Genomic DNA, 26114 nt, shown 5'->3' with positions numbered 1-26114 from the left:
TAGTACTGGAATATCAGTATGAATTCATGTTTATCTTAAAATACATATAGATGAATAGATAAAGAAATAAGTACATATGTGTGTGTATACATGGGCTAGCATACATACACACATTTCCTAGCTCCTAGGGTCATAAACATGGTCAAAAGATGCCTGACAATGTGGGAGAAAATATTTGCAACATATGTTACAATAAAGTGTTAATATCCCTAATACAAAGAACTCTTGAGCATTGGTGGGGGGGGGGGAAGACCAAAAAACCAAATAGAACGAACAGGCAAAAGATGTGAACAGACAATACACATTTTTAAAAAGGCCAGGTGTGGTGGCTCATGCCTATAATACCAGCACTTGGGATGCCAAGGCAAGAAGATCCTGGAGGCCATGAGTTGGAGACCAGCCTGGGCAACCTAGTGAGATATCTCACCCCCACACCCATCTGTATGAAAAATTAAACAATTCGCTGGGCATGGTGACTTTCACTTGCAATCCCAGCTGCCAGGGAGGCTGAGGTGGGAGGATTGCTTAAGCCCAGGAGTTCTAGCCTGGGCAACAAAGCAAGACCCTGTTTCTAAAAAAAAAAAAGAAAGAAAAAAAAGAAAAGAAAAAGAAAAAAAGTTAACATAGCCTTTATAGTTAAACATATAAGATGTTCAATCTCACTCATAATAAAGAGAAACATAAAGTAAAACTACACTAAGAGAATGGATAAACAAATTGTGGTATATTCACACTATGGAATTTTACTCATCAATAAAAGGGAAAAAATACTAATACACAAAACAACTTGGACGAATCTCAAAAGCATTATGCTGAGTGAAAGAAGCCAGGCACAAAAGAGAACATACTGTCCCATTCCATTTGAATGAAACTCTACAAAAAACAAATATAATCTAGTGTCAGAAATCCAATCAGTGGTTGCCTGGGGTGGGGGTGAGGTTTGTGATGGGACATAAAGGAGCCTTTGGGAGGCAATGGAAATGTTCCATATCTTGTTTGTGGTGGTGGTGGTTACAAGGTTGTGAACATTTGTCAAAACTCACTGAATTGTATCCTGAAAATGGGTGCGTCATACTGAGAGATAGATAATGTTATCTCAATAAAGGTCATTAAATTAGGAAAGAAAAAAAAGATCCCTGGCTGAAAATATTTTCTTACAGCAGGAAAATCATTTACTCCTATCAAAATGAGAAAAAAAAATTAAAACCACACTGAAATACCATCTCTCACTCTCAGATTGGTGAGTGTTATAGTGCATTTAAAACTTATTTGAATGTTTCTGGTGCTTCACCAGCATGGTTTGTTTTTGGGGTTTTTTTTTTTTTTAATATATTTTTTTCTGTGTACTTTCTATGTTTTTGGTTTTTTAATGAAACTTTTTTTGTTTAATTCATTCTTTCCTTTCAGTTTTTGTTGTTGTTATTGTTGTTGTTGTTTGTTGGTTGGTTTGTTTTTTGTTGTTGTTTTTTGAGACAGGGTCTCACTCTGTCGCCCCTGGTAGAGTGCAGTAGTGCGATCAATAGCTCACTGCAACCTCAGAGTCCTGGGCTCAAGCGATCCTCCTGCCTCAGCCTCCCGAGTAGCTGGGACTACAGATAGGCGTCATGCATCACCACGCCCGGCTAATTTTTCTAATTTTTGTAGAGACGGGGGCTGAGCTCAAGCGATCCTCCCGCCCCCGCCTCCCAAAGTGCTAGGGTTACAGGTGAGAGCCACCGCACCCGGCTTCTTTCAGGTATTTTTAATTTATTGGTGGCTAGGTCCTTTACCTAAAGTGATGTACAGCATCACGTTAATAAAATCACTGTCAAATCTTAAAGAAAAGGCGGGGGTGGGGTCGGGCAAGGGCTTCACAAGAGGCGGGATTTCCCTTTGAGGGGCACCCAGAGGAGGGCGGGAACAAGACCCTAGGAAAGCTTCCGCTTTCATTTCTACGGTTATTAAGTCAACGGTTCTCTTTAAAGCAGAACCGCGGAAGAGTGATTTTCTGTCGGCAAACACTTCCTTAGCGACGAGTCCAACCTTGAGACAGGATGCCGTAATGTCGCATCACAATGGGTAGTCTACGAAAGCTCGAAAGCCAATCAGATGACTTAGGTTCTGGTAGAACATTAAATCACAATTCACCTGACGTGTCGGTTTTGTTCTCTTCTCTCTGTCTCCAGAATGCTGAACTTCTGATTTAGGTTCTACCCCTGCCCTTGGTAGCCAGTGGTTTGGTCCGACCTCTATAGTGCCAGAAGGCAGGAGCTGCGTCTGCGCAGGAAGCTGGCGGGGGGTGGGGGGGAGGAACATGGCGCAAGCTCTGTCTGAGGAGGAGTTTCAGCGGATGCAGGTGCCGCTCGCGGTTGGAAAGACCACCAGGCTAGGCGACTGGGGGAGGGATAGAGAGAGGTCGTGCCACCAGCTCTGAGAATGCGTTGGTTGGGGTCCATCCAGAGTCTAAGGGGTTGATCCGGAGAAGGGAAACTGAGGCTCCGAGTGGTGAGAGTATTGGATCCCGAGATACGGTGGGAGCTCAGAAGGTTGGATTCAGTTAGCCTTGTGGGTGGAGGAGAGCGTCCTTGAGTAGGCAGTACTTTACTCAGACCTGGAAGGGACAAGACTTTTGGGCCCGTGCAGGGGACACCATCGGTGGATGATGATAATGTTGGGCTTTGAGAAGGCGAAACCATTTTGCCTGGAGAAGAAGGAAGAGGTGTTGGGCTGTTTGCGTCATGGTGGGGGAGCCCTTGAGAGGGCAATACCATTACCTGTGGGAGGTAGAAAGTTTGTGGGAGATAACACTGTGCCAGGGGATTGAGGAAAGACCCCAGATGTTGTCATTGTTCCTGGCTGGTGGAGATCCCGTGTGAGTGGCGGCAGTACATCCTAAGAGGGGGCAGTACCGTTGGATGATTAAGGATGATTAATTAGGCATGAGGTGAAGAAGGCCCCAAATGGGTAATACCATTAGTCTCTGCTGGGGAGAGGACCACAGGAAGTGAAAGAGTGATACCTTGGACTGCATGGAGGGGCAATCACTGAGCTTTTGGGAGGAACCTTCTGACCACCTGATTCTTTTGGGAGGGGAAACTCTGTGATGGGATGAAAGGCCATAGCATTGTACCACGAGTGGACCCTTGTTGAGACAGTTCCTCACTGGAGGAGACTCTGAGAAGGGGAAACACCGAGTAGGGTCCTATGGGGGGAAGGGAGGAACTCTGAATGAGAACAGGTAATCCTATTTGTCCTTGAATGAGGGAAACCTGGTGTCCCTGTGTGAGGGATACTGAGGATAGAAGGGTGAGCTCATTGGACCACGAATGAGGAAGACCACTATTAATGTCTGCAGGGGATTCTAAGTAAGACTAGTCCAACTGGCCTACCCAAGGTCTTGTAGAAGAGGGACCCTGAAGGGTGGAGGGCCATCCCATTGGATCATAACTGGGTAGATCTTGAAGGGAGTGGGGGGACCCTTGAGTGAGAAAGATTGATCCCACTGTGCCATGAATGAGGGAAAACCATTGGGCTCTGTTGGGGAGGGACTCTAAGGGGGTACAAGGGATATTCCAATTGGATCAGGACTTGGGGAGATAGATCACTGTGTCCTGGGGAGGACAGGGGTAGGAAAGATTCTGTAGTGGACAAGTCCTCTGATCTTGAGCAGACTACTGGGGAGGCTGGTGCCATGGGAGGGAGGGAGGGAAACGTCCTGGTTGGATAAGGGACAGGGGGTAGGTCTGGGAAGAACCAGAGAATGGGCCCTACAGGACCGGCAGGGAGGAGTGTGCTGTTTGTAATAGCCCATATTTCACTTTCCCTTAATTTTTGAAGTGGGCCTGAACATGTTTTGAGAGCACTGGGGGAAGGGGGACCCTGGGAAGCCCCTGACTCAGTGAAAGTCAGGCAGGAGAATACCAGACCTCCTTCCCTTGGGAAAGAGAAGGAAGGCAGGTCTCTGCTCCCTGCCTTCAGAGGCCTCCAGGTCTGGCCAAGAAGATGGGCAACACTCCTGACAGTGTTTAGTGTGTGAAGAGGTCAGCCAAGATGAGGAGTAGGAACTTTATCCTGTGGGCATAGAGAGCCATGCAATGCACATGAACAAGAGCCTGATGAGGGCAGCACTCTGTGATGGCTGAGTGCAGAGTGATGGGTTGGCGGGGGCGGATGGAGGAGTGAGGCTATCTTGGGTTATAAGTGAAGCTGGAGATGGTGGGGTAGGGACTGAGGGCCTGGAGGCTTATTTAGGATGCAGCAGGTACAGGTCTTAAGGAATGGCTAAAGAGGCACATGGAGGGTATGCGGAGCTTAGGGGCTTGGTTCCCTCATGGTGGGGGTAGGGGTAGGTGTGCTTTCCTGACCAAGTCTTTCTCTTCCCTGCTTCCCCTAAAGGCTCAGCTCCTGGAACTCCGGACAAACAATTACCAGCTTTCAGATGAACTACGCAAGAATGGTGTTGGTGAGCCAGGAGGGTCTCATTAGATGGGGGTGGCTTTAGGGGACGGAGGCTAAGGTTTTTCCTCGGAGGCCCCGCAGGAAGACCTTTCAGCTCCTTGCCATGCCTGAAGCTGAGATTCCCTGCTTTCCCCACACCAGAACTCACCAGTCTTCGACAGAAGGTCGCCTACCTGGATAAGGAGTTCAGCAAAGCTCAGAAGGTACCTCCCTCCACCCACCCATCCACCCACCCATGCTTCCCTCTACCAGTCTGACTCATTCATCTATCCAGTGAGCACCCACAGTGAACCAGACCTAATGTGGCAAGCTGTTTTCATGTACTCATTTAAAGAATTCTCATGGAAGTCTCTTTAGTTTGTTAATTTTACCTAATTCTGCTTAATTTATGGATTAATTTTAATTTACTCCTAATTCATTTCTAATTTCTATTACTTACTTGTTCTCATCCACTAACTTTTAATTAAATTGTGAAATCTGTCAGTGAATCTGCCTTGTGCTCCTGCCTCCCATCCCTGCCCTGGTCCAGTTGGCAAAATGAGACCAAACCCACCTCTCAGATCCTCTAAAGATGAGATAGATACAGTATAGCCTATTGTGGCCCCTCAAGACATTCAAGGTCCTCCTTTGTGTTGTTCTTCACCACTCTGTCCCCGTGCATAGCACAATGTTATACATAGTGTGAGCTTGATAAATATTTGTTGGATGAAGGGATACAAAATGTAGCAAATCTGGCAGTCAGGAAGCTAGGCTTCTCTTTGGTAGAGCTCTGATTCCCTAAACCTGGCAATGCCCTTGGCTACCCAGCAGGGGAGCAGCAGTTTCCACACTGCATGGGAGGGATCCACGTAGACATGTTTGGGCAGATGTACCAATGAAGCCATAACTTCTGATCCTGGAGATCCAGCCCATAAAGGGTTAAATACCAAACCTCCCCCTGACCAGCCTCAAGAGCTTAGAAGAAATGATGATTTCTGTGTGCTGCAGGCCCAAGGCAAGATTTATATTCATTTATTCACTCACTCACTCATTCCATCATTACTGTGGGCTCCAAATTGTCAGGCAAGTTCTGGGGTTGAAGACACTCCCATCCTGCAACCCCTATCACCTTTGTCCACCCCTTAACACTTGCCACAATTGTCTTTATCCCCTAGTGAGGGGTTCCATCCCTGTTCACATCAACTCTCTTCCCACCCCCCTTTAGGCACTGAGCAAGAGCAAGAAAGCTCAGGTAAGGGGACCTATGGGGGACCCAAATGTGTCTGGGAGACTGTCTTGGTGGGATATTCATGTATGCTGGGGTCTCCTCGTACTGGTCTGTCTTTCTCTGTGTGTGCCCTTGCGTCTACGACTACCTCGCTGCCATGTGTTTCTGTGTCTGTCCTTGTTTTCCTGTGTTTCTCTCGAACTTGTGCCTCTCTCAGAATGTCTCTTTCCTTCTCTTTCTCTTTGTCCTTCTTTCTGACTCTCTATCCTTTTCTCTGTCTTCCTGTTCCTCTCTCTCTGGCTCTTGTTTCTCTCCCCAATCTTTTCTTTGTCTCTTCCCCACCCTGTTCCTATCTCTGCCAGAATTTCTCTCTTTTCTACTTCCTCTTTCTCTCTCTGACTCCTTGCTTCTCTTTCCCCTATTCCTCTGTCGCCTCCTAAGTATTTCTTTCCTTGACCCCCTCTCTTCTCACTCTGTTCTGTTCTGTCCCTGCCAATTTCCCTCTGTTCCTATCTCTCTGTCTTCCTGACCTTTCTTTTTCTCTCTCCCTTCCAATCCCTCTCTCCTTCCCTATTTTCCCCCTTTCCCCATCTCTCTCTGCCTCCTGTCTCCCATCATTATCTTCCCCTCTCTTTCCCCCCACTCTCTCCCTCCCTGTCTTCCCTTCTCTCTCCCTCCCCATATCTCTCTCTCTCCCCCTCCTGTCTCTCCTTTTATCCCTCCCTGGGTCTGTCTCTCCTGTATCGCTCCATTCTCTCTACCCCATGCCCTCCCCTCATGTCATCTTCTCCCCCTCTGTGTTTTTGTTTGTCCTACCTCCCCATTCTTGCTGCCCTTGTTGGAGTCCTGGCCCATGTCTGCCACTGCAGGAAGTCGAGGTGCTGCTGAGTGAAAATGAGATGCTGCAGGCAAAGCTGCACAGCCAGGAGGAGGACTTCCGTCTGCAGAACAGCACGCTTATGGCTGAGTTCAGCAAGGTGCTGGTGCCTGGGATGGCCGACGGGGAAACGAGGGGTAGGGGCCACCTGGGCTGGAACCTGACAGCAGCAGAGTGTGGTTGGACAAGGTCTGGCCCCGGGGCACTGTCCGTGGTGCTGAAACAGGTCCTGGATTGCTGCCGGGGGGCAGTAATTTGACAGATGGGGCCACTCACTGTGCTGGGATTAGAAGGCTTCAAGCCCTGAGGTCAGCTGGTTCCTGGCCAAGTCACTCCTTTTCTTTGTGCTTCAATTCTCCTGGTATATAATTTGGGGCTGATGCTATGGAGGCCCAAGGTGTTGGGGGTTTTAAGTAAAGTTCTTATGCTTAATATGGGATGGAAAGGTGATCTAGCCCCTTCCTTTTTCTCTTCCTTCCCTTCTTCTGACATGAGCCTGGGGTTCTACTTCTTCCAGATAATTCATCCTTGGTTAGCTAATTGTATCTCCTTACTGATTTTAGTATCCTGGCTGTATCTAAATCTACTGGGAGTTGGAGACATTGTCTTTTGTTTCCTTATCTATCTTCTGTAGCCACAGTTAATAATTTGCTAAGTTCTGACTTGCTGTTGGGTCTGTGAAAGAAAAAAAATTTTAAAAACTCGTGATTTTCTAAGTTTTTAGTTTAAGAAAGAAAGTCCCATGGCAGCAAATATGGTATTTCTAAGGCTTCACCTGCGAATATAGTGCATAAGACCTTAAAAAACAAAACAAAACAAAAAACAACCTTTAATCAGGTATAATACCAGGAGAGGCAGTTTAGCAAGTAGTGGTTATGAGCAGGGACTCTGGAGCCAGAAAACCTAGATTAAAATATTGGCTTTGCCTTTTACTAACTGTAACCTTGAGCAAGTCATTTAGCCTGCCTGGTTCTTGGTTCCCAAACGTTTAAAATGGAAATAATAATAATAACAGTACCTGCCTCACAGGACTTCTATGAGGATTAAATGAGTAAATGTGTGTAAGTCACTCAGAACAGAGCCTTGCACATGGTATCAGCTACGGACGTGTCAGCTGCTAATATTATCCTTTTATTAATTCATTTTCTCTCTAAAATATTTCTTGACTTTTTAAAAGTTTTATATTCATCCTGTGACCCTGCCCTGCTTCAGGCTCTTACCACCTGCTCTGCTTCCACACTTCCTCCCTGGTCTTTTTGCTTCTGGTTTCTTCTACCAGTCCATTCCACAGAGGCTGTTCTGACCTGCAGGTCTCACCATGTCTGTCCTTTAAAATACATTCTGTTCTCTCCCCTCAACCCCTGCTCAGAGCCCCCAGTGCTCACATAACCGCTGGCCTCACTGCCTCACCCCTCACTGCCTCCTGCCTCCAACCTCCATGGGATCATGGTTCCTGCAGAGGCAGGGGCAGACATTCTTCCATAAATCCAGCTCGTGTTTCCCTGCACCTGCCCGGAGGCAGATGTTGAGACCTCCTTCATAGCCCCCTCCCCCGCCCCCCTCCTGGGAACCAGAAGTGCTCACAGAGACACCTGGGTTCCAAGCCTGCCTCTACCCCTTATTTGCTGAGACATTTCAGCTCAGTTGCTCCTTTAACAAATACTTTTTGAGCACACACCATGTGCTCTGTGTTCTGGAAATGCAGCTGTGTGCAGGACAGAATGTTTCCACTCAGGTAGCTTACATTCTAGGGGTGGGATGGGGCGAAAGATGATAACATGTTGAACAAATCACGTTATGTACTGATAGCTGATGTTTATACGGTGCTTACTGTGTGTCAGGTCCTGCTTGAAGTGCTCCACATTTTATACACATTTAATTCTTGCAACAAGTGAATGAGATACTATTAGTATCCCTATGTAACAGATGAGGATACATAATATCCCCATGTAATAGGGAGGTTAAGTCATTTGTACCAGGGTCACATGGCCAGTAGATAGCAGGGTAGAAATTCACATCCAAGCAGTCTGGTTTTAGAATCTGTGCTTGTGACCCTATGTTACAGAAGTGCTAGGTAAGAAAGAAAGGCACAGAGTACTGTGATAGTGCTGGACCTTCTGTGTTGAGGGATACTACTTTAAAGGTGGCACAGAGCCGAGCACTGAAGGATACAAAGAGGCCAGTCCTGTGGAGAACTGGATGAAGGGAATAGTGTTCTGCATAGAAAATATCACAGGCAATAAAATAAAAATTCTCTGTGGGCCTCGGTATTCTCATTTGACAGTAATGACAAGAGATTTTCTTGGGACTTCTATGAGAACCGTGCTTTAGCTAGGAGTTGAACAGGGGCTGGCTAGGTATTATTTGTACCGTACACTGCTCTAAGGCCAGGGGCTGGCAACATGGGAGCTGTCGGCAGTGCTGGCCCTGGAAATACCCTGAAAGCTGTCTATGGTGCCTAGGCTGAGAGGGCACTATCCCTGGGCCTAGGATCCAGGACATAGCCCCCCCTACAGAAGAGGAGTGGCAGTGAGGCTGTCTGTGGTACTGACAACTTCCAGAGGAGCCAGAGGTCTTGGATTGCATCCGTGAGGGTGGGAGTGGGCAAGGGGAAAATCATTCTTGGTATCCTCATCTTTTGACTCTGCCACTTAACAGATGTGTGAATTTGAATTTGTTTAACATCTCCGTGCCTCAGTGTCCTTTTCTGTAAAGTGTGAGAGCACCTACATTAAAGGGCCGTTATGGGAATTAAATGAATTGCAAAGTACACGGCCAAGTGCTATGTGTGTTTCAACGAATCTTGTTCTGATTCTCTGCTTCTCTGCCCCCTCTCTCTTTCCCTGCTCAGCTCTGCAGCCAGATGGAACAGCTGGAGCGAGAGAACCAGCAATTGAAGGAGGGGACTACTGGAGCAGGGGTTGCCCAAGCCGGGCCTCTCGTGGATGGGGAGCTTCTGAGACTACAGGCGGAAAACACAGCCTTGCAGAAGAATGTGGCAGGTGCATGGAGGCCCTCCTGGGGCTATGGGGACCTCAGGGCTCAAGTAGGACAAGGAAGGCTTTCATCCTCTAAGGGGAAGGGGAAAGGCTTCAGAATGAGGCTTGGCCCTGTCACAAACCAATGTGTGCCTTTGGCCAAGCCATTTCACCTCTCTCAGCCCAAGCTTCATCATCTACACAATGCATGTAGTGATGTCTGTCACCCAGAAGATTGTAGTAAAGATAAGAGGTAGTATCACTCTGAGTTTAGCTCAGTGCCTGGTACCTAGCAAATGTTACAGATTAGCAGCTTGAACATCAAAAAGGCGCTATTTGCTAAGTGGAGAAAGTGAATGAAAGAGCGTTGGGTAGCTTCTGAGCCCAGATTGTAAGTGGGGTCTGGGATGAAAGCTGAAAGAAAGCTCAGCGTGGCCGGGCGTGGTGGCTCACGCCTGTAATCCTAGCACTCTGGGAGGCCGAGGCGGGTGGATCGCTCGAGGTCAGGAGTTCGAGACCAGCCTGAGCAAGAGCGAGACCCCGTCTCTACTAAAAATAGAAAGAAATTATATGGACAACTAAAATATATATATACAAAAAATTAGCCGGGCATGGTGGCGCATGCCTGTAGTCCCAGCTACTCGGGAGGCTGAGGCAGTAGGATCGCTTAAGCCCAGGAGTTTGAGGTTGCTGTGAGCTAGACTGACGCCACGGCACTCACTCTAGCCCGGGCAACAAAGTGAGACTCTGTCTCAAAAAAAAAAAAAAAAAAAAAAAAAAAAGAAAGCTCAGCGAAGTGTGGGAGGGTGTGGTGTGTGGACCTTTGGGGAGCAGCTGGGACTAGTGTAGCAGGTGCCGGTATTTCAATCAGGAGGGAGACTTGGTAGGATATGGGTGGGAATTAGGAAGTTCTAGGAGGGATTCAGCTGTAAGTAGAAGGTGGACCATGGTGGGCATGGCCTTGGAGGGCAGTGGGTGGGACTTGGAGGGTTGAGAATGGGGCTTGGGAAACCAACGTGGGCTAATTTTATGGTAGACAGGATCTAAGTAGTTGGTGGGGCTTAAAAGATTTATGAGAGGTGTGAATGGGCAGGACCTTCATCTTATAGGCATGTGGTCATTTGGAGCAGGGTCTGTGCCACCTGAGGGGTTGAAGGCCAGTTCTGCCTTTATTCAAGACATGGCAAGGGACTTCAGAGACCACCTCATCCGTCACAAATCTCTGTTCTACCCATCAGCCCTGCAGGAGCGCTATGGGAAGGAGGCTGGAAAGTACTCAGCTGTTACTGAAGGCCAAGGGGACCCCCCAGGGGGGCCAGCCCCCACTGTCCCGACCCCCATGCCATTGGCAGAGGTGGAGCTGAAATGGGAAATGGAGAAAGAGGAAAAGAAATTGCTCTGGGAGCAGCTGCAAGGCTTGGAGGTGAATCTGGGTCTGATGGGGCTGGGATGCCGGGAGGCGGGTAGTTGCTTCAGCTCTGCCTGTGGGCCCATGGAGATGTCTGTGACATCACCATTTCATGGGCTGATACGGTGAGGGAAGCAGGAGGACAGGGGAAGGCAGAGGCCTTCCTCCATCCCTGCTGACAGCAACCCCATCCCTCATCCTTCCCTGCAGAGCTCAAAGCAGGCAGAAACGTCCAGGCTGCAGGAGGAACTTGCTAAGGTGGGGCTTCCCTGAGCTTTGTCCCACTCCACTCCCCACCTTCCAGGCTTTCCTTGACAGGGCAGAAGGGTCACTGTACCCCCCTCAAAGCCTCAGTTTCATCACCTGTGAAAGGGAGAGACTCATACTTATGTCTCAGAGTTGCTTTCAATAGGGAATGGGCTAATGTGGTCCCACTTTATCTTGTGTATGGAAGGCGCCATCCCGTCTACCACCTCCTTGCTCTGCCTATTCATTCATTCATTCACCCAAGCATTTATAGACCCCTGGCTCTTATCTTAAGACCTGGAGAACGAGTCGTGAGGCAGTTAGTCATGATCCAGTTTCCAGGCCTCCCGGCCTAGCCATTCTATGACACAGCCATTGGCCACTATTTTGGGGGCATAAGTGCTGGGCTTTGGAGCCTGAGGGATCTGGGTAGAGATAATATGGTTGCTGCTGACCAGCTGGACAACCAAATAACTTAACCCTTCTGAAACTCAGTTTCCCCATTTGTAAAACTGGTACTACTCACTTCTCAGGGCTGTTTTGAGGATTCCCATGAGATGGCATAAGTAAATCCTGGCTTCCAGAAATGACTTAGTAAGAAGTGACTATAAATATTATTTTTGTCTTTATTAGTATCATTCTCATTGTTATCACTTGTTTGCACCCTTTCCACACCCAGCTCTCTGAGAAACTGAAAAAGAAACAAGAAAGGTAAATTTCTTTTTTTCCAGGGGTTTTGGGGGACTAGGAGGGAGTTGACTTGTGAAACTGACCCATCTACATCTGTCTTTCTGTGCCCAGTTTTTGCCGTCTGCAGACAGAAAAGGAGACGCTATTTAATGACAGCAGGTAACTGCTGGGGTTGGGGCCATTGGTGGACAACGGGGACAGGGCCCAGCAGAATTAACTGAAGACCACAGGAGTAGAGCCGAAGACTGGCCCTTAAGCCATGCTCAGTGTGCCCACTCCCCATTGCCCCCAGGAACAAGATTGAGGAGTTACAACAGCGGAAGGAAGCTGATCTCAAAGCCCAGTTGGCTCGAACTCAGAAGCTGCAGCAGGAACTTGAGGCTGCCAATCAGGTGAGGAGGGTTGGGTCCTGAGATCCCTGGGGTAGGGACCCCGGCTGGGAGTCTGGGGAGGTCTGAGGTCCATGGAGGCTGGTTGGGGAGTCTGAGATTTCCTGTGTTGGAAATACAGTGACTGGACGGGTCCTAGGCCCCCGAGGAGCTAGGAACTTGGGAGCTAGAGAGCCTTGAGAACCCTAGGAGTTGGGATAAGAGTCTGCATGAACTGAGAATCTCAGAGGGCTAAGGACTTAGAGGGTATGTGCCACAAGTTTGAATGAATCCGAAACTCCTGGGGGTTGGAGACTGGAGTCTGGATGAATTGTGGTGAGTCTGAACTCCCTGTAGCCTGGGTGACTTTGAGACCTTTAGGGGCTGGGATGTCAGTAAATTAGAGACTCCCAGAGGCTCAGGACATGGGGGCTGGGTAGACATAAGACTTTCAAGGTGAGACAGTTGGGGCTGGAGGCTGTGTACATTTGAGACCCTCGGGGTCTAGGGGCTGGTTTGGGCCTGAGACAGCTAGGAAGCAGGATCACATGGGCTGGGTCATCCTGAGACCCCTGGAGGCTGTGAAAAGACCCCCTCAGGCTGATCTGTCTGAGACCTTCAGGGGCTGGAGCAAAAGTCTAGGGGAGTCTGAGGCTCCTGAGAGGGTTGGGGGCTGGATGACTTTAAAGCCTCTGGGTTTTCCCTAGGAAAGGGTGAGTCTGAGGTCTCTTAGAATGGAGGATATGGTGGCTTGTGGGTCTAAGACCTCTAGAAGCTGGGAACATGAGCGCTGGGACAGGAGTCTGGGTAAAGCTGAGACCCCAGGAGCTGGTGATTGGCTGGGTCTGAAGATCCTCAGAGACTGGGAAGCAGAGTGACAGATGAGGGGGGATCACCCTGAGACTTCACCAGGGGCTGGAAACTAGAAGGTTGTATGAGTTTGAGAACTCTAGGGTCTGAGAATATGAGTTTGGGTGGATCTGAGACTTTTGGGAGATAGGAGCATGGGGGTTGAGTGCATTTGAAACCCTGGTGGTGGTGTGTCAGGAGTCTGGGTGAAGCCATAGTCCCTGGGTGCTGATTGCATCTGAGAGTCCTGGGGCTCCCGAGATGGAATCTGGGTGACTGAGTATGAGACCTCTTATGGATGGGGGCTGAGTGAGTTTGAACCCTTCAGGAGCTAGGACCAGGAGGCTAGGTATGTCTAAGATGCTTGGAGGCTAAGATAGAGGGATTGAGTGTGTCAGAGGCCCCTGGTGGTAGTGACCTCTGGGTGAACCTGGGATCTCTAATGGCTGGGTAGTCCGAGATCCACTGGTGCCAGCGACGTGCTGTTGGGTGGTCAAAGAGGGAGTGTTTATGGTCATATGCACTCCAGGGGAGGCTGAGGTTTGTAACGGGCTGCCCTGGCCTCCTGGTCCTCACAGAGCTTGGCAGAGCTGAGAGATCAGCGGCAGGGAGAGCGCCTGGAGCATGCGGCAGCTTTGCGGGCCCTGCAAGATCAGGTAAGCTGCGCTGGGTGGGCTCAGGGAGCTGGGGTTCAGGGTGGGGCAGCCTAAGTGGGTACTATACAGGCAGGCAAGGCCCCAGGGGCCCTGCTTCCCCCAGTCCTCTGTGTGTGTGTCTTCTTTCTTTCTTGGCTGTGGGTAGGTCCTGTCCCCCTGTTCTGAACCCACTCTTACCTGTTGTGGGGTGGGGCCAGGTGTCTATCCAGAGTGCAGATGCGCAGGAACAAGTGGAAGGGCTTTTGGCTGAGAACAATGCCTTGAGGACTAGCCTGGCTGCCCTGGAGCAGGTACAGGACCCCTGGGGGCACTGATGGTCCTTCCCCAGTTCTCCCATCTCCCTCTGCTTCTGGTCCATGTCAGAGCAGGGTGGCCTAGACCCTATGTTGTTCTCCTGCCTCTGTTTGTGTTGCTCCTTTCTGTTGGCTTCCAGCCCTCATCTCTCTGGCCATCCATCCCTGCTTCTCTTGCATTCTAGTTTCTCTTCAGTAAAGTGCATGAAGTATACTAATCTTATGTGTATGTACAGTGAATCCTCTCTCTCCTTGTCTCTCTCTCTCTCCATATAGCCATCACCCAGATCAAGATATAGAGCAATTTTTTTTTTTTTTTTTGAGACAGAGCCTCACTCTCTTGCCTGGGCTAGAGTGGTGTGGCGTAAGCCTAGCTCACAGCAACCTCGAACTCCTGGGCTCAAGCGATCCTCCTGCCTCAGTCTCCCGAGTAGCTGGGACTACAGGCATGTGCCACCATGCCCGGCTGATTTTTTCTACTTTTAGTTGTTTGGCTAATTTCTTTCTATTTTTAGTAGAGATGGGGTCTCGCTCTTGCTCAGGCTGGTCTCGAACTCCTGAGCTCAAGCAATCCTCCCTCCTCGGCCTCCCAGAGTGCTAGGATTACAGGCATGAGCCACCGTGCCTGGCTGGAGCATTTTTTTTTTTTTGAGACAATCACGCTCTGTTGCTCAGGCTAGGGTGCTGTGGCATCAGCCTAGCTCACAGCAACCTCAAACTCCTGGGCTCCAGTGATCTTCCTGCCTCAGTCTCCGAAGTAGCTGGGACTATAGGCACACACCTCCATGCCCAACTAATCTTTTCTATTTTTAGTAGAGATGGAGTCTCGCTCTTGCTCAGGCTGGTCTGAAATTCCTAACCTCAAGCAACCCTCCCACCTCTGCCTCCCAGAGTGCTAGGATTACAGGTGTGAGCCACCGTGCCTGGCCTAGAGCTTTTTTTTTTTTTCTTTTTGAGACAGGGTCTCACTCTATCGTCTGGGCTAGAGTGCAGTGGCATCATCATAGCTCACTGCAACCTCAGACTCCTGGGTTCAATTCTCCTGCCTCAGCCTCCTGAGCAACACACTATCATGCCCGGCTAATAAGATATAGAGCATTTTTATATCCCGCAAGGTCTCCTTTACCCTTTTCCATGCAGTACTCCCCCAGAAGTAACTATAATGTTATTCTGATCTCTAGCAACGTAGATTTATTTTGCTTGTTAACTTCATATAAATGGAATTGGACACTCTTTAGTCTATAGCTTCTTTCTGACAGCATTATATCTGTGAGGTTTTCTCATATGTAGCATGGATCTGTCTTTTTATCACTGGGTGGTATTCCATTGTATGAATATGTCACTGATTTTCTGTTTGAAATGTTTTTTTTTCTTCCTGGCTCTCTTCCCACCTCTCTCCCTGTCTCCCTGGAACTGGGAGGCCCACACCCTGTGCCTGACCCCTGGGGCCTCTTTCACTCCACTTCCCATCACCACTACTTTCTCCAGATCCAAACAGCAAAGACCCAAGAACTGAATATGCTCCGGGAACAGACCACTGGGCTGACAGCTGAGCTGCAGCAGCGGCAGGCTGAGTACGAGGACCTCATGGGACAGAAAGATGACCTCAACTCCCAGCTCCAGGTGATACTTCTGTCTTCTCCTAGTTCCCTAGTCCTGACGCAGTGGAGTCCCCGGTAATGTGCAGTGGGAAGGCTGGAGTCAGGAGGACCTGGGTTCCACTCTGGTCCCCTAACTTATTAGCACCTATGTGTCCTGGGACAAGTCATTTCACTTCTTTGAGACTGAGCCCCTTCAGTTAGTTAGGATATCCATTTTGATTCCATAATAGAAACCAGAATAATAATGGACTAAATAGGATAGAGGTTTAGCTCTCTCTCACATAAAAGTCCAGGTAAGTTGTTCAGAGGGATGACGGCTTTCCAATCACTAATGACCCAGGTTATTTCTCCATTGCTGTTCTGCCACCTTTAACCCAAGACTTCTACCTCAGCATCTTGCTCAAGCTCCCCTACCATCATGTTTGCATTCTATCTAGGGGGAAGGAGGAAAGGGAGCAGGAAATAGCATGCCCCTTTCCTTTAAGAGCATAACCTAAATTACTCACAGAAATTAATCACATGACCACACCTAACTGTGAGGGAGGAGGGGAAACATCTGCTAGACAACCATGTGCCCAACTACAAATTTGATTGCTGGGGAAGTAGGGGAGAATGAATACTGGGGAGCAACTGGCAGTCTCTGCCATATTTACCATCCAGAAATTGAGATCATAACATCCACTTGACCAGGAGGAAGGGAGATGGTCTACAGATGGTCCTGGGTGACTGGGCCCTACTGGGGGCTGTTTATCAAATTCAGGCTGGTTGCAGTGGCTCACGCCTATAATCCCAGCACTTTGGGAAGCCAAGGTGGGAAGATCGCTTGAAGCCAGGAGTTTGAGACCAGCGCAAGCAAGAGCAAGACCCCATCCCTACAAAAAATGGAAAAAATAGCCAGCTGCCTTGACAACTCAAGTTAGATAGTTTTTAAAAATATCAGTTATTGGCCGGGCGCGGTGGCTCACGCCTGTAATCCTAGCACTCTGGGAGGCCGAGGTGGGCAGATCGTTTGAGCTCAGGAGTTCGAGACCAGCCTGAGCAAGAGCGAGACCCCATCTCTACTAAAAATAGAAAGAAATTATATGGACAGCTAAAAATATATATAGAAAAAATTAGCCGGGCATAGTGGTGCATGCCTGTAGTCCCAGCTACTCGGGAGGCTGAGGCAGGAGGATCGCTTGAGCCCAGGAGTTTGAGGTTGCTGTGAGCTAGGTTGACACCACGGCACTCACTCTAGCCCGGGCAACAGAGTGAGACTCTGTCTCAAAAAAAAAAAAAAAAAAAAAATCAGTTATTTTTGCATCTATACATTCTCTTTCTGTTTAGAATTGCCCTATATAGGGCCTTTATTTCAAATAACTTGCTGCTGTAAGCTCATGTCAATGTCATTTCCCAAACCTGTCAGGAGTGATAGAAGGTGACACTGAGGCCCCTGGCTCTCCTAGTCTCCAGGCTGAAGAGCTTGGCTATAACCATCTGTGTATCTACACCCTCCTAGGTCAAGTGGGTTAACAAATATATATCATAAATGACATGGTTTCTATTAAAAGAGAGATACTAATTTATTTTTAATGATTTCCTCATTAAAGTCAAGGCTCACACACATACACAATACTACAAGTTTGGTAATGCGGAAAAGTTTAGAGATCCCTAATTTAATGCTAACAAACCTTGCAGTGCATAGTACATTACGGGTCCTACTCAGAGAGTTTACTAGATTAAATAGTGCTCCTCCAAAATTTATGACCACCTAGGACCTCAGAATGTGACCTTATTTGGAAATCGGGTCTTCACAGATGTAATCAGTTAAAATGAGGTCATATTGGAGTAGGGTGGGCCTGGTCCAATGACTAGCATTCTTGTAAGAAAAGAAACACAGAGACAGTGACACACAAAGGGAAGATAGCCATGTGACAATGAAGGCAGGGACCAGAGTGATGTGTCTGCAAGCCAAAGAATGCCAAGGATTGTCAGCTGGAAGAGGCAAGGAAGGATCGTTTCCCAGAGCCTTCAGGGGGAGCATGGCCCTGCGGACACCTGCACTGTGGCTTCCACAACTATGAGAATACATTTCTGTTGTTTAATGCTACCAGGTTTGTGGTCATTTGTTACAACAGCCACAGGAAACTAATACAAATAGTATATAGGAATATTTATGTCAACTAATAAAGTCAGTTGAATGTCCACCTTAGTCAAATACAAATGTTTCATGCTACAAACCTCAAATAGCCAAACCTTCAGTATAAATGGTAGAAATTCAGTGGTGTAAGCCTCTATCTATGTTAAATGTACAAAAGGCAGAAGAATAGTATCTTCAGACATAGAAATAAAACAAAACCATAAAAAAGATAAAAAAGGAAAAGAAAAATTATTAGCTGGGCATGGTGGCCTGTGCTTGTAGTCCCAGCTACTTGAGAGGCTGAGGCAGGAGGATCGCTTGAGCCCAGGAGTTTGAGGTTGCAGTGAGCTATGATGACGCCACTGCACTCTAGCCCAGGTGACAGAGCGAGACCCTGTCTCAAAAAAAAAAAAAATTCATCCCCTTCCTTCCTGCATTAGGAGTCATTACGGGCCAATAGTCGGCTGCTGGACCAACTTCAAGAAATAGGGCAGGAGAAAGAGCAATTGACCCAGGAACTACAGGAGGCTCGGAAGGTAAGGCAACATAGGGGTGGGGGGTGGGGGGGGGTCAGGATTGACTCAGTCCATGGGGGTGGGGGAAGACAATATGGCCCAATACATGGGGACAGGAGGGGAAGGAAAGTGACCAGTTCTATGAGGATAAGCGAGTGACTTAGCCAGTTTGGTGGGGATGGGGGGTGTTGGCTAGTTCCTTGGGCATGGGGAGAGGGTCATGGGCCTATTTTGGTGTTGGGGGAGGAGATTGACTGCCACCCTCCTGGCCCCCAGAGTGCTGAGAAGCGGAAGGCCATGCTAGATGAGCTAGCGATGCAGACAATGCAGGAGAAGTCCCAGCACAAGGAAGAGCTGGGAGCTGTCCGACTCCGACATGAGAAGGAGGTACTGGGAGTGCGTGCCCGCTACGAGCGTGAGCTCCGAGAGCTGCACGAAAACAAGAAGCAGCAGGAGGACGAGCTCCGTGGGCAGATCCGGGAGGAGAAGGTGAGTGGGTGGATGAGAATGCCCTTCCTCCTCTATAACCTGGGCACCATGGCATTGCTGATGGGCCACTGGGTGGCGTGTGTGAGATGCCCACTCCTCTGCCTGCCTGGCCTGTTGACAGTCTGCCCTCTTCCAGGCCCGAACACGGGAGCTGGAGACTATCCAGCAGACAGTGCAAGAACTTCAAGCTCAAGTGCACTCCATGGATGGAGCTAAGGGCTGGTTTGAACGGCGCTTGAAGGAAGCTGAGGTGAGTTGGTGGTGCCTGGTGAGGTACAGAGGTTGGTTGGGGCCCCCATACCAAACCAGGGGAGCAGGAGTGGTCAGGCCCTGGAACTTTCTGAGATGTTCTGGACTCGAGGCTATCTTCACAGTCCCCCTAGCTCAACAGCAGCCCTCTGGAGTAGATCTGAGGACAGCCAACGGATAGGGTAGACTGTTAGGGGTTCCAGGTTGCCCTACCTTTGTGAAAATTTGAATAGGTATCTCTTCCTCCTGAAACTGTACTTCTTTCAGGAAATTATTGTAATGTACTGATGTTGTTTGAACAAGAACCTTCATTGCCATTATCTGGAAGACTCATGACAGACAATATATGAGAGGCAGTACCACGTAGCAGTGAAGAACACAGACTAGAACCGGTTTTTTGCCTGGGTTTGAGTCCTAGCTGGGCCACTTCCTAGCTGTGTGACCTTAGGCAAGTTACCTGACTTCTCTGTGGCCCATTTTCATCATTGATAGAAAGGGGATGACAATAATGCCTATAGCCTAGGTATTATGGGGGAAGTATAGAGAATGAGTTAATATATGTAAGACCGTTAGAACATTCCTGGCATGAAGTAAGTGCTGTGTTATGTTTTGTTAAATAAAAGAAAATGTAAATGCAAATCTAGGTCAACCATGCGAATGGTGCAGCCCTAGATATGACACTTCTGCATACTGCCTAAGGGCACGTGGAGTTCCCTGCAGGAGGGCCATTCCTACCTGCCCGCAGGCCCCTGCTGCAGTCCCTCACACCCCTAACTGGGCATGATGTCTTCTGGGTGGCTGTGGCAAGACCTGGGACTTGTCTTGTAGGAATCCCTGCAGCAGCAGCAGCAGGAACAAGAGGAAGCCCTCAAGCAGTGCCGAGAGCAGCATGCCGCCGAGCTGAAGGTGCCCCTCGCATGATGGTGTTCCTCTCTCCTGCCAGTGACAGGCCCTCGTGGGAGGACAGAGGCTTCCCACCCCAAGCTGGGGCCTGAGCTGCTCTTTGCTTTGCAGGGCAAGGACGAGGAGCTACAGGGTGTGCGGGATCAGCTCCAGCAGGCCCAGGAGGAGCTAGACTGCCACTTGAAGACCATCAGCGTCCTGAAGCAGGTCAGCAGTCCCTTCACGGCCCCAGACACACCCCTGGGCCTCAGCGTGCGGCAGGGAGCAGGAGGCAGCACCCACCAGCCATGCTTTCTCTCCCTGCAGGAGGTGAAGGACACAGTGGATGGGCAGCGGATCCTGGAGAAGAAGGGCAGTTCTGCGGTAAGTGAGGGTGCCCGAGAATGGCCCTCCTCTGGCCTGTGGCCTCCCACCCACCCATGGGCCCACTAGGCCCCTGCCCTCATTCCTCCTGCCCCCCACCCCCGCCGTGCCCCCCCCCCGCAGCTCAAGGACCTCAAGCGGCAGCTGCACCTGGAACGGAAACGCGCAGACAAGCTTCAGGAGCGGCTGCAGGACATCCTTACCAACAGCAAGAGCCGCTCAGGTGAGGGACCAGGACAGGCCGGGGAGGCTGCAGCCGGGTGAGGCAGGGCCTGGAACTACAGGCCACAGGGCCTTCCTGCACCTCCCTCACCTTCCTGCACATGTTCAGTCTGTCTTTTACCTTTTCTCTGTTGCTCCTCCGGTTCTTTGTCTGCATTACCTGTTTCTTCTATCTCTGTCTCCCTTTTGCTGTGTCTGCTGGCCGTTTCTGTCTCCCTCTGCCTCTGTCTCATTTTGTCTTCTTTCCTCTGTATTTGCCTTTATCTCCCGGCTTTCTTTCTCTGGTTCGCTTCTCCCTCCCCTTTCCTTCTCTCTGCCCCTTGATATCTCTTTCTACCTCTCTTTTTTCTCTCTCTCCGTCTTCTATGTCTCTGTCTATCTCCCCACTGTATGTACTATATACACGCTCCCACGCCTCACTGGTGTTTCTAAATCCATTGTATCCATTCTCTCATTCTAGAAATCTCCATGCTCAAGCCCAGGGTCTCTGATATGAAACCCCCTGTGTCCCTGCCCTCCAGGGGCTCCTCGTTGAGCTACGGAGACAGACTTACACACAGGCAGTAACACTGTGGTGTTTTCACTATACAGCGAAGCCAACCCATGTTATTTCTGCCACTTAAGGGAGAAGACACACACACACACACACAAAACTTGAGTTGCTTCAGCCTTTTTTTAGCCAGGGATGGCCTATAAATACATTTAAATAAATAAGATGCAGTGATGGCTGTGGTGTACCTCTTAGATCACACACTCAGAGAAAACTTGCTCCTTGGTCCCCCCACTCAAGGTGCCCATGGAACCCCACTCTCCCGCCACACCCTTGCTGGAGATCCCTTAGGGTGCATTGTCAGCCCCCTCCCTGACACCCAGAAGCAGCCGCAAGAGCAGCAGCACAAGCTCAGTGCCTGTGTTTTAAGTGACATGGCAAAACAGATGGATCTCTCACCAAATCAGTTTCTCTCCGAGGCACTCAGTCTCCTGCAATAACCTCTCTTTATAAAGGAGGAGTTGTGCTTCTGTTTTGTCACAGATTACTATAAGAATCTCGGGCCAGATAGAATTGTATACCATCCTTTCATCTTGTCCCTTAGATTAAACTGAGATGTAATTTAGGTGTATGGTTACCAGAGTCTGCATCCATCTTTTTTCTGTCTGTCTCTGCTGTGATTTTTGTCCTTCTCCAGAGTCTCTGTTCATCTCTGTCATCTGCTCTGGCTTTCTGTCCCTCTGGGATTTTCTCTCTGCACATGGGTGTGCCCCTATGCGCTCTCCAGCTGTCTGTCTTCCTTTTTTCAAACCCTGAGTCTCAGTGTCTTTGCCACTTGAGGCCCATGTGTACCCACATCACCATCTTTCTCCCAGCCTCTTCCATTCTGTCTCTCTTTTGTTGTGTGTGTTTGTCCAGAGAGGCAGGTCCTTTTTCTATTTCTGTCTCTCCCTGCCCTGCTGTCTGCTTCTGCCTTTCCCCATGCCCGGGTATCTCTGCTTCTTTCCATCTCTGTCAAATCTATTTCTGCTGCTTCCTGCTGGTCGCTGCCCTGGGACCCGGGGGGATTGGTGCTCAGGTTTCTCTTCCTTCCACTACCCAGGTCTTGAGGAACTGGTTCTCTCAGAGATGAACTCACCAAGCCGGACCCAGACAGGGGACAGCAGTAGCATCTCCTCCTTCAGCTACCGGGAGATCTTACGGGAGAAGGAGAGTTCAGCTGTTCCAGCCAGGGTGAGGGGCAAGGAAGAGCTGCCGCCCCAGCTTCTTGCACCCACAATCTGGGACCCCCCTTTTTCCCTCACCTGTAGCTATCTCCTACTCTGAGCCCAGCACGCACATTTTCTTGTCAACTTCTCCCCAAGCCCACCACCTTGGATCCAGATTGCCACATGGGGGACAAGCCAGTCATTTGAAAATAATGTTTTCTTACTGTCCCATAAATAGTATGTATGCATTGTAGAAAATTTTTTAAAAAACACAAATGAGCAACAATTTTATATTTAAATATCAAAAAAGATCACATTTTCACCATCCAGAGATCACCTTTATAAATTCTTAGTTCATACCCTTCCAGATCTCTCTCTCTTTTTTAAACCTAAATGAGATTATGAGTAACCTGTTTTTGTTCAGCTGATCTCTCTACCTTCCCAATTTGGTAAATTTTCATGTCATCTGACACTTTGACCTTAATCAGATTTCTCTAGGTGGCCCCAAAATGTCCTTTTTTTGCTGGTTTTATGAAAACCAGCATTCAGTTTCAGGGCACATGTTGCACCTGCTTGTTTTATGTCCCTTAAGTCTCATTAATCTAGTGTGGTCCCTTTTTTCCTGACACTACCATGTCGAAGAGACCAGCCCAGCTGACCCGCTGGAAGTATCCCACCTTTTGGGTTTTTCTGTCGACTTCCTAGCTGTATCATTTAGCTTGTTCCTCTTTATCCTAGTTTTCCTGTCAGCTGTGAGTTAGATCTCATTTGCTATAGGATCTCCCTTCATCCTCACCAAAAGGCTCTGATGTGGTTCCTCTACCCCGCTTTAGGCAAAGGAAATACAGAGACTCTGAGGGTGTCAAGGCGGGCCCCCAGCCACAGAGCCCACACTCTCCCACCCACCTCCCACCCAGTGTTGCCCCTCAGCTGCTGACTCCTGTCTCGGGGGTCGTCGCTGAGCCTGGCATTGGCCTCTCTCCTCCTCTTCCCTGCAGTCCTTGTCCAGCAGCCCTCAGGCCCAGGCCCCTCGGCCAGCAGAGCTGTCAGATGAGGAAGTGGCCGAGCTTTTTCAGCGGCTGGCGGAGACACAGCAGGAGAAATGGATGCTGGAGGAGAAGGTGCTGTCTGGCTGCTCATCCCCACCTGAAGTACCCTTGGGGAGTGCGGTCTGACTGGGCCCCTTGTGCGGGAACATGTGCAGTTGAGGGGTTTGAGGTGGGCTGGGCCATCTTACAGGTGAAGCACCTGGAGGTGAGCAGCGCCTCCATGGCAGAGGACCTCTGCCGGAAGAGTGCCATCATTGAGACCTACGTCATGGACAGCCGGATCGGTCAGTGCCCCCTCCCCGGCCCCCCAGCCCTGGTCTAGCCTTTACCCGGCCCTCCCTCTCCATTGTTCTGTGCTGCGGCATCTGTCCTTCTCTCCTCTCCGAACTCAGCGAAGCTACTAACAAGACTGCAACCCACGGAGGGGAGAGCAGGGAAACTGTCCCTTTATCACACCTCCTCCCTCTTCTCTGTCTCTGTCGTCTCTGCACTCTGCGTTCTCTAGTGTGTCTGTCCTTCTCTTCTTCTTTTCTTCTCCTTGTGTCTCATCTTCCTCTCTTCATTTTCTTCTCTCTTCTCCCTGTTTCTCTTTTATCACCCCCTCCTTCATCTTGTCTTGCTGCCTGTATTGTTCTGTCTCTGTAAATTTGCATTCTCTGTATCTGTGTCCCTTTTTGGGTCCGTATCTCCTCCTCTCCCGTTCGTCTCCCTCCTTCTCTTTCCTCTCCCCTCCCTGTCTTTATTTCTTTTGCTCTTTTCTTTCAAACCTTCTCATTTGCTTCCCAATTTTTCCTTATTAATCAGAATAATACCAGCCGACATGCCCCAAGGGTTTCTTATGTGCTCTGTGCTTTACATGCCGTCACGTGCATTTTTCCAGTTCCATGAGTTATCATCCTCATTTCTCAGGGTTGCAGAGCTAGGAAGTGACAGAGCTAGGCTTCATGTGTCAAAACCTCTGCCCCCTACATACCATGGCTTCTCCCCCTCCCTCCTCTCCCACTCTGTTTCCCTCTTTTCTCCTCTGGCTCTGCCTGGCTCTCCTCTGGCTCTGCCGAGGGGGTGGTTCTCAGCCTGGGCCCTTGCAGATGTGTCTGTGGCAGCAGGCCACACAGATCGCAGCGGGCTGGGCAGCGTCCTGAGAGACCTAGTGAAGCCAGGCGACGAGAACCTCCGGGAGATGAACAAGAAGCTGCAGAACATGCTGGAGGAGCAGCTCACTAAGAACATGCACTTGCACAAGGCGAGTGTACCTGCCAGCCTACCCATCTGTCTGTCCATCCAGCCACCTGCCCACCTGGCCACACACCATCCCCGACCACCCCTTCATGCGCTCATCTTCCACCCTCCAGTCAGTTTAGTCCTTCCAGCAACTCACTCACCCATTCATATACACATTCACCCAACCATTTGCCTGTCTGTCCATCTACCTACCCTATTATTTACCCATCTCAGCACCTACTGCATGTCCTGCCACCCATTTCCTGCCATGCCACTCTCTTATCTACTCATCGGTTCCCCCTTGTCTTACTTTTCACCCACCCACCCTGTGTCCTGCCTGCCTGCATGTTGTCCTCCATCCGTTCTCTGTTCTTTTTTTCAATTATTTTTTCCCGTTTTTTTCCCATCCATCCTCTGGACAATTCACTTGGCCACCTATTTGCCTACCATGGATCCCCCACATGTCCATCCACATGTCCATTTGCCCAACCTGCCACCCAAATAGTTTCTCCATCTCTGGGAGAGTCAGAAAGGAGTCATACCCAGCTCCTTCCTTTGAGAAACTATCTCGCATTTAGTAGAAGAGAAGGTGGCGAGGGTGGCGGTTGTACCCTCCAGCAGCACCATGTCATAGGTAACCTCCTCCCATATCTATAGCACCAGAGGCTCCCTACCCATCCTTGCAACTTTTCCGGGTCCAGCTCACTGCTGGGGTCTCTGTGAGCTTCTCTAAGTATCTTCCTGTCCCAGCCCAGGCACAGCTGGGTGTTGATTAATGAATGGGCTGAGAAGGAAATCACAGATGATACCCCAACTTTGGTGAGGGAGTGGCCTGCCCCCTTCTCTGGCCCCTGATGGCTCATTTGTTTCTTAGGACATGGAAGTTCTGTCCCAGGAAATTGTGCGGCTCAGCAAGGAGTGCGTGGGGTCTCCTGACCCAGACCTAGAGCCAGGAGAAACCAGCTAAAGACCTGCAGACTTCACCCACTCCCTCCCCTTCCCACCCCCCAGGACGCCATTCCCTTGAGCTGTGGTGGGGAAGTGGAGGCCAGAGCCAACATCGGATAGGTTGGGAGACTGGACATTAAAAGGGCTGGATGCCTGATGGCTGGTGTTTATGATCCCTTCTTAGGGCAGAGGCCCCGAGGGAGTGGGGATCCTGAGGGAAGGGGTGGGAACGTCTCTTTCATCTTGGCCCTGGTTCCCAAGGGCTTCTGCCTTCATCTCTGCATGAGCTCTCCCTCCTAGAGACCAACTGTTTTTTTATTTTATCTTATTTTTTAATTTATGTCTGGAGCCTGGCTACTCTGCATTTGGGATTGGGGATGTTGGGTGGGGGCGCAGTCCATGTTCAGCGTTCTAGCAACGTGTATGTGTGTGTGTGTAAAGGCTGTGCAGCCAAAATACCATCTGGCCAGACGGGCCCACCCACTGACTGTCTGGTCTTGTTCTTTTCAACCAGGAGGGATGTGCTGGGGCGGGGTGGGGGTGGCACAGGTCATGTCACTGTAATGGGAAGGGAGATCTTTGGCTGTAACTTTACTCTCATCCCCCCATCCTCACCCAGCTGATCTCCATTTACTGCTGAGCAACCCTTCAAACTGAGTGGAGCAGAAATATCTGCAGATATGTATGTGGATAGATGTGTATGGGGTTGTGGGTATAGATGAGTGGAC

At 49.5% G+C, this 26114-nt stretch overlaps 1 protein-coding gene across 1 annotated transcript; it reads left to right on the top strand.

Moving 5' to 3' along the window:
• Window positions 1-2258: 2258 nt before the first annotated feature.
• Window positions 2259-25870, top strand: GRIPAP1 (GRIP1 associated protein 1). Its single transcript, XM_069462964.1, has 26 exons — window positions 2259-2335; window positions 4375-4441; window positions 4579-4640; window positions 5642-5668; window positions 6514-6621; window positions 9373-9523; window positions 10738-10922; window positions 11118-11165; window positions 11833-11864; window positions 11955-12002; window positions 12136-12235; window positions 13639-13716; window positions 13914-14006; window positions 15498-15632; window positions 18170-18265; window positions 18521-18733; window positions 18870-18983; window positions 19811-19888; window positions 19997-20092; window positions 20192-20248; window positions 20372-20471; window positions 22063-22193; window positions 23167-23289; window positions 23408-23501; window positions 24306-24460; window positions 25313-25870. Exons 1-26 carry the CDS (start codon window positions 2294-2296, stop codon window positions 25403-25405), a joined length of 2526 nt encoding a protein of 841 aa, XP_069319065.1. The 5' UTR covers window positions 2259-2293; the 3' UTR covers window positions 25406-25870.
• Window positions 25871-26114: the final 244 nt, after the last annotated feature.

This window comes from Eulemur rufifrons, chromosome 30 (genome assembly GCF_041146395.1).
Source record: "Eulemur rufifrons isolate Redbay chromosome 30, OSU_ERuf_1, whole genome shotgun sequence".
NCBI classification, from domain to species: Eukaryota; Metazoa; Chordata; class Mammalia; order Primates; family Lemuridae; genus Eulemur; species Eulemur rufifrons.
Note: the sequence above shows the minus strand (reverse complement) of the source record. Positions and strands in the feature narration are given on the sequence as shown.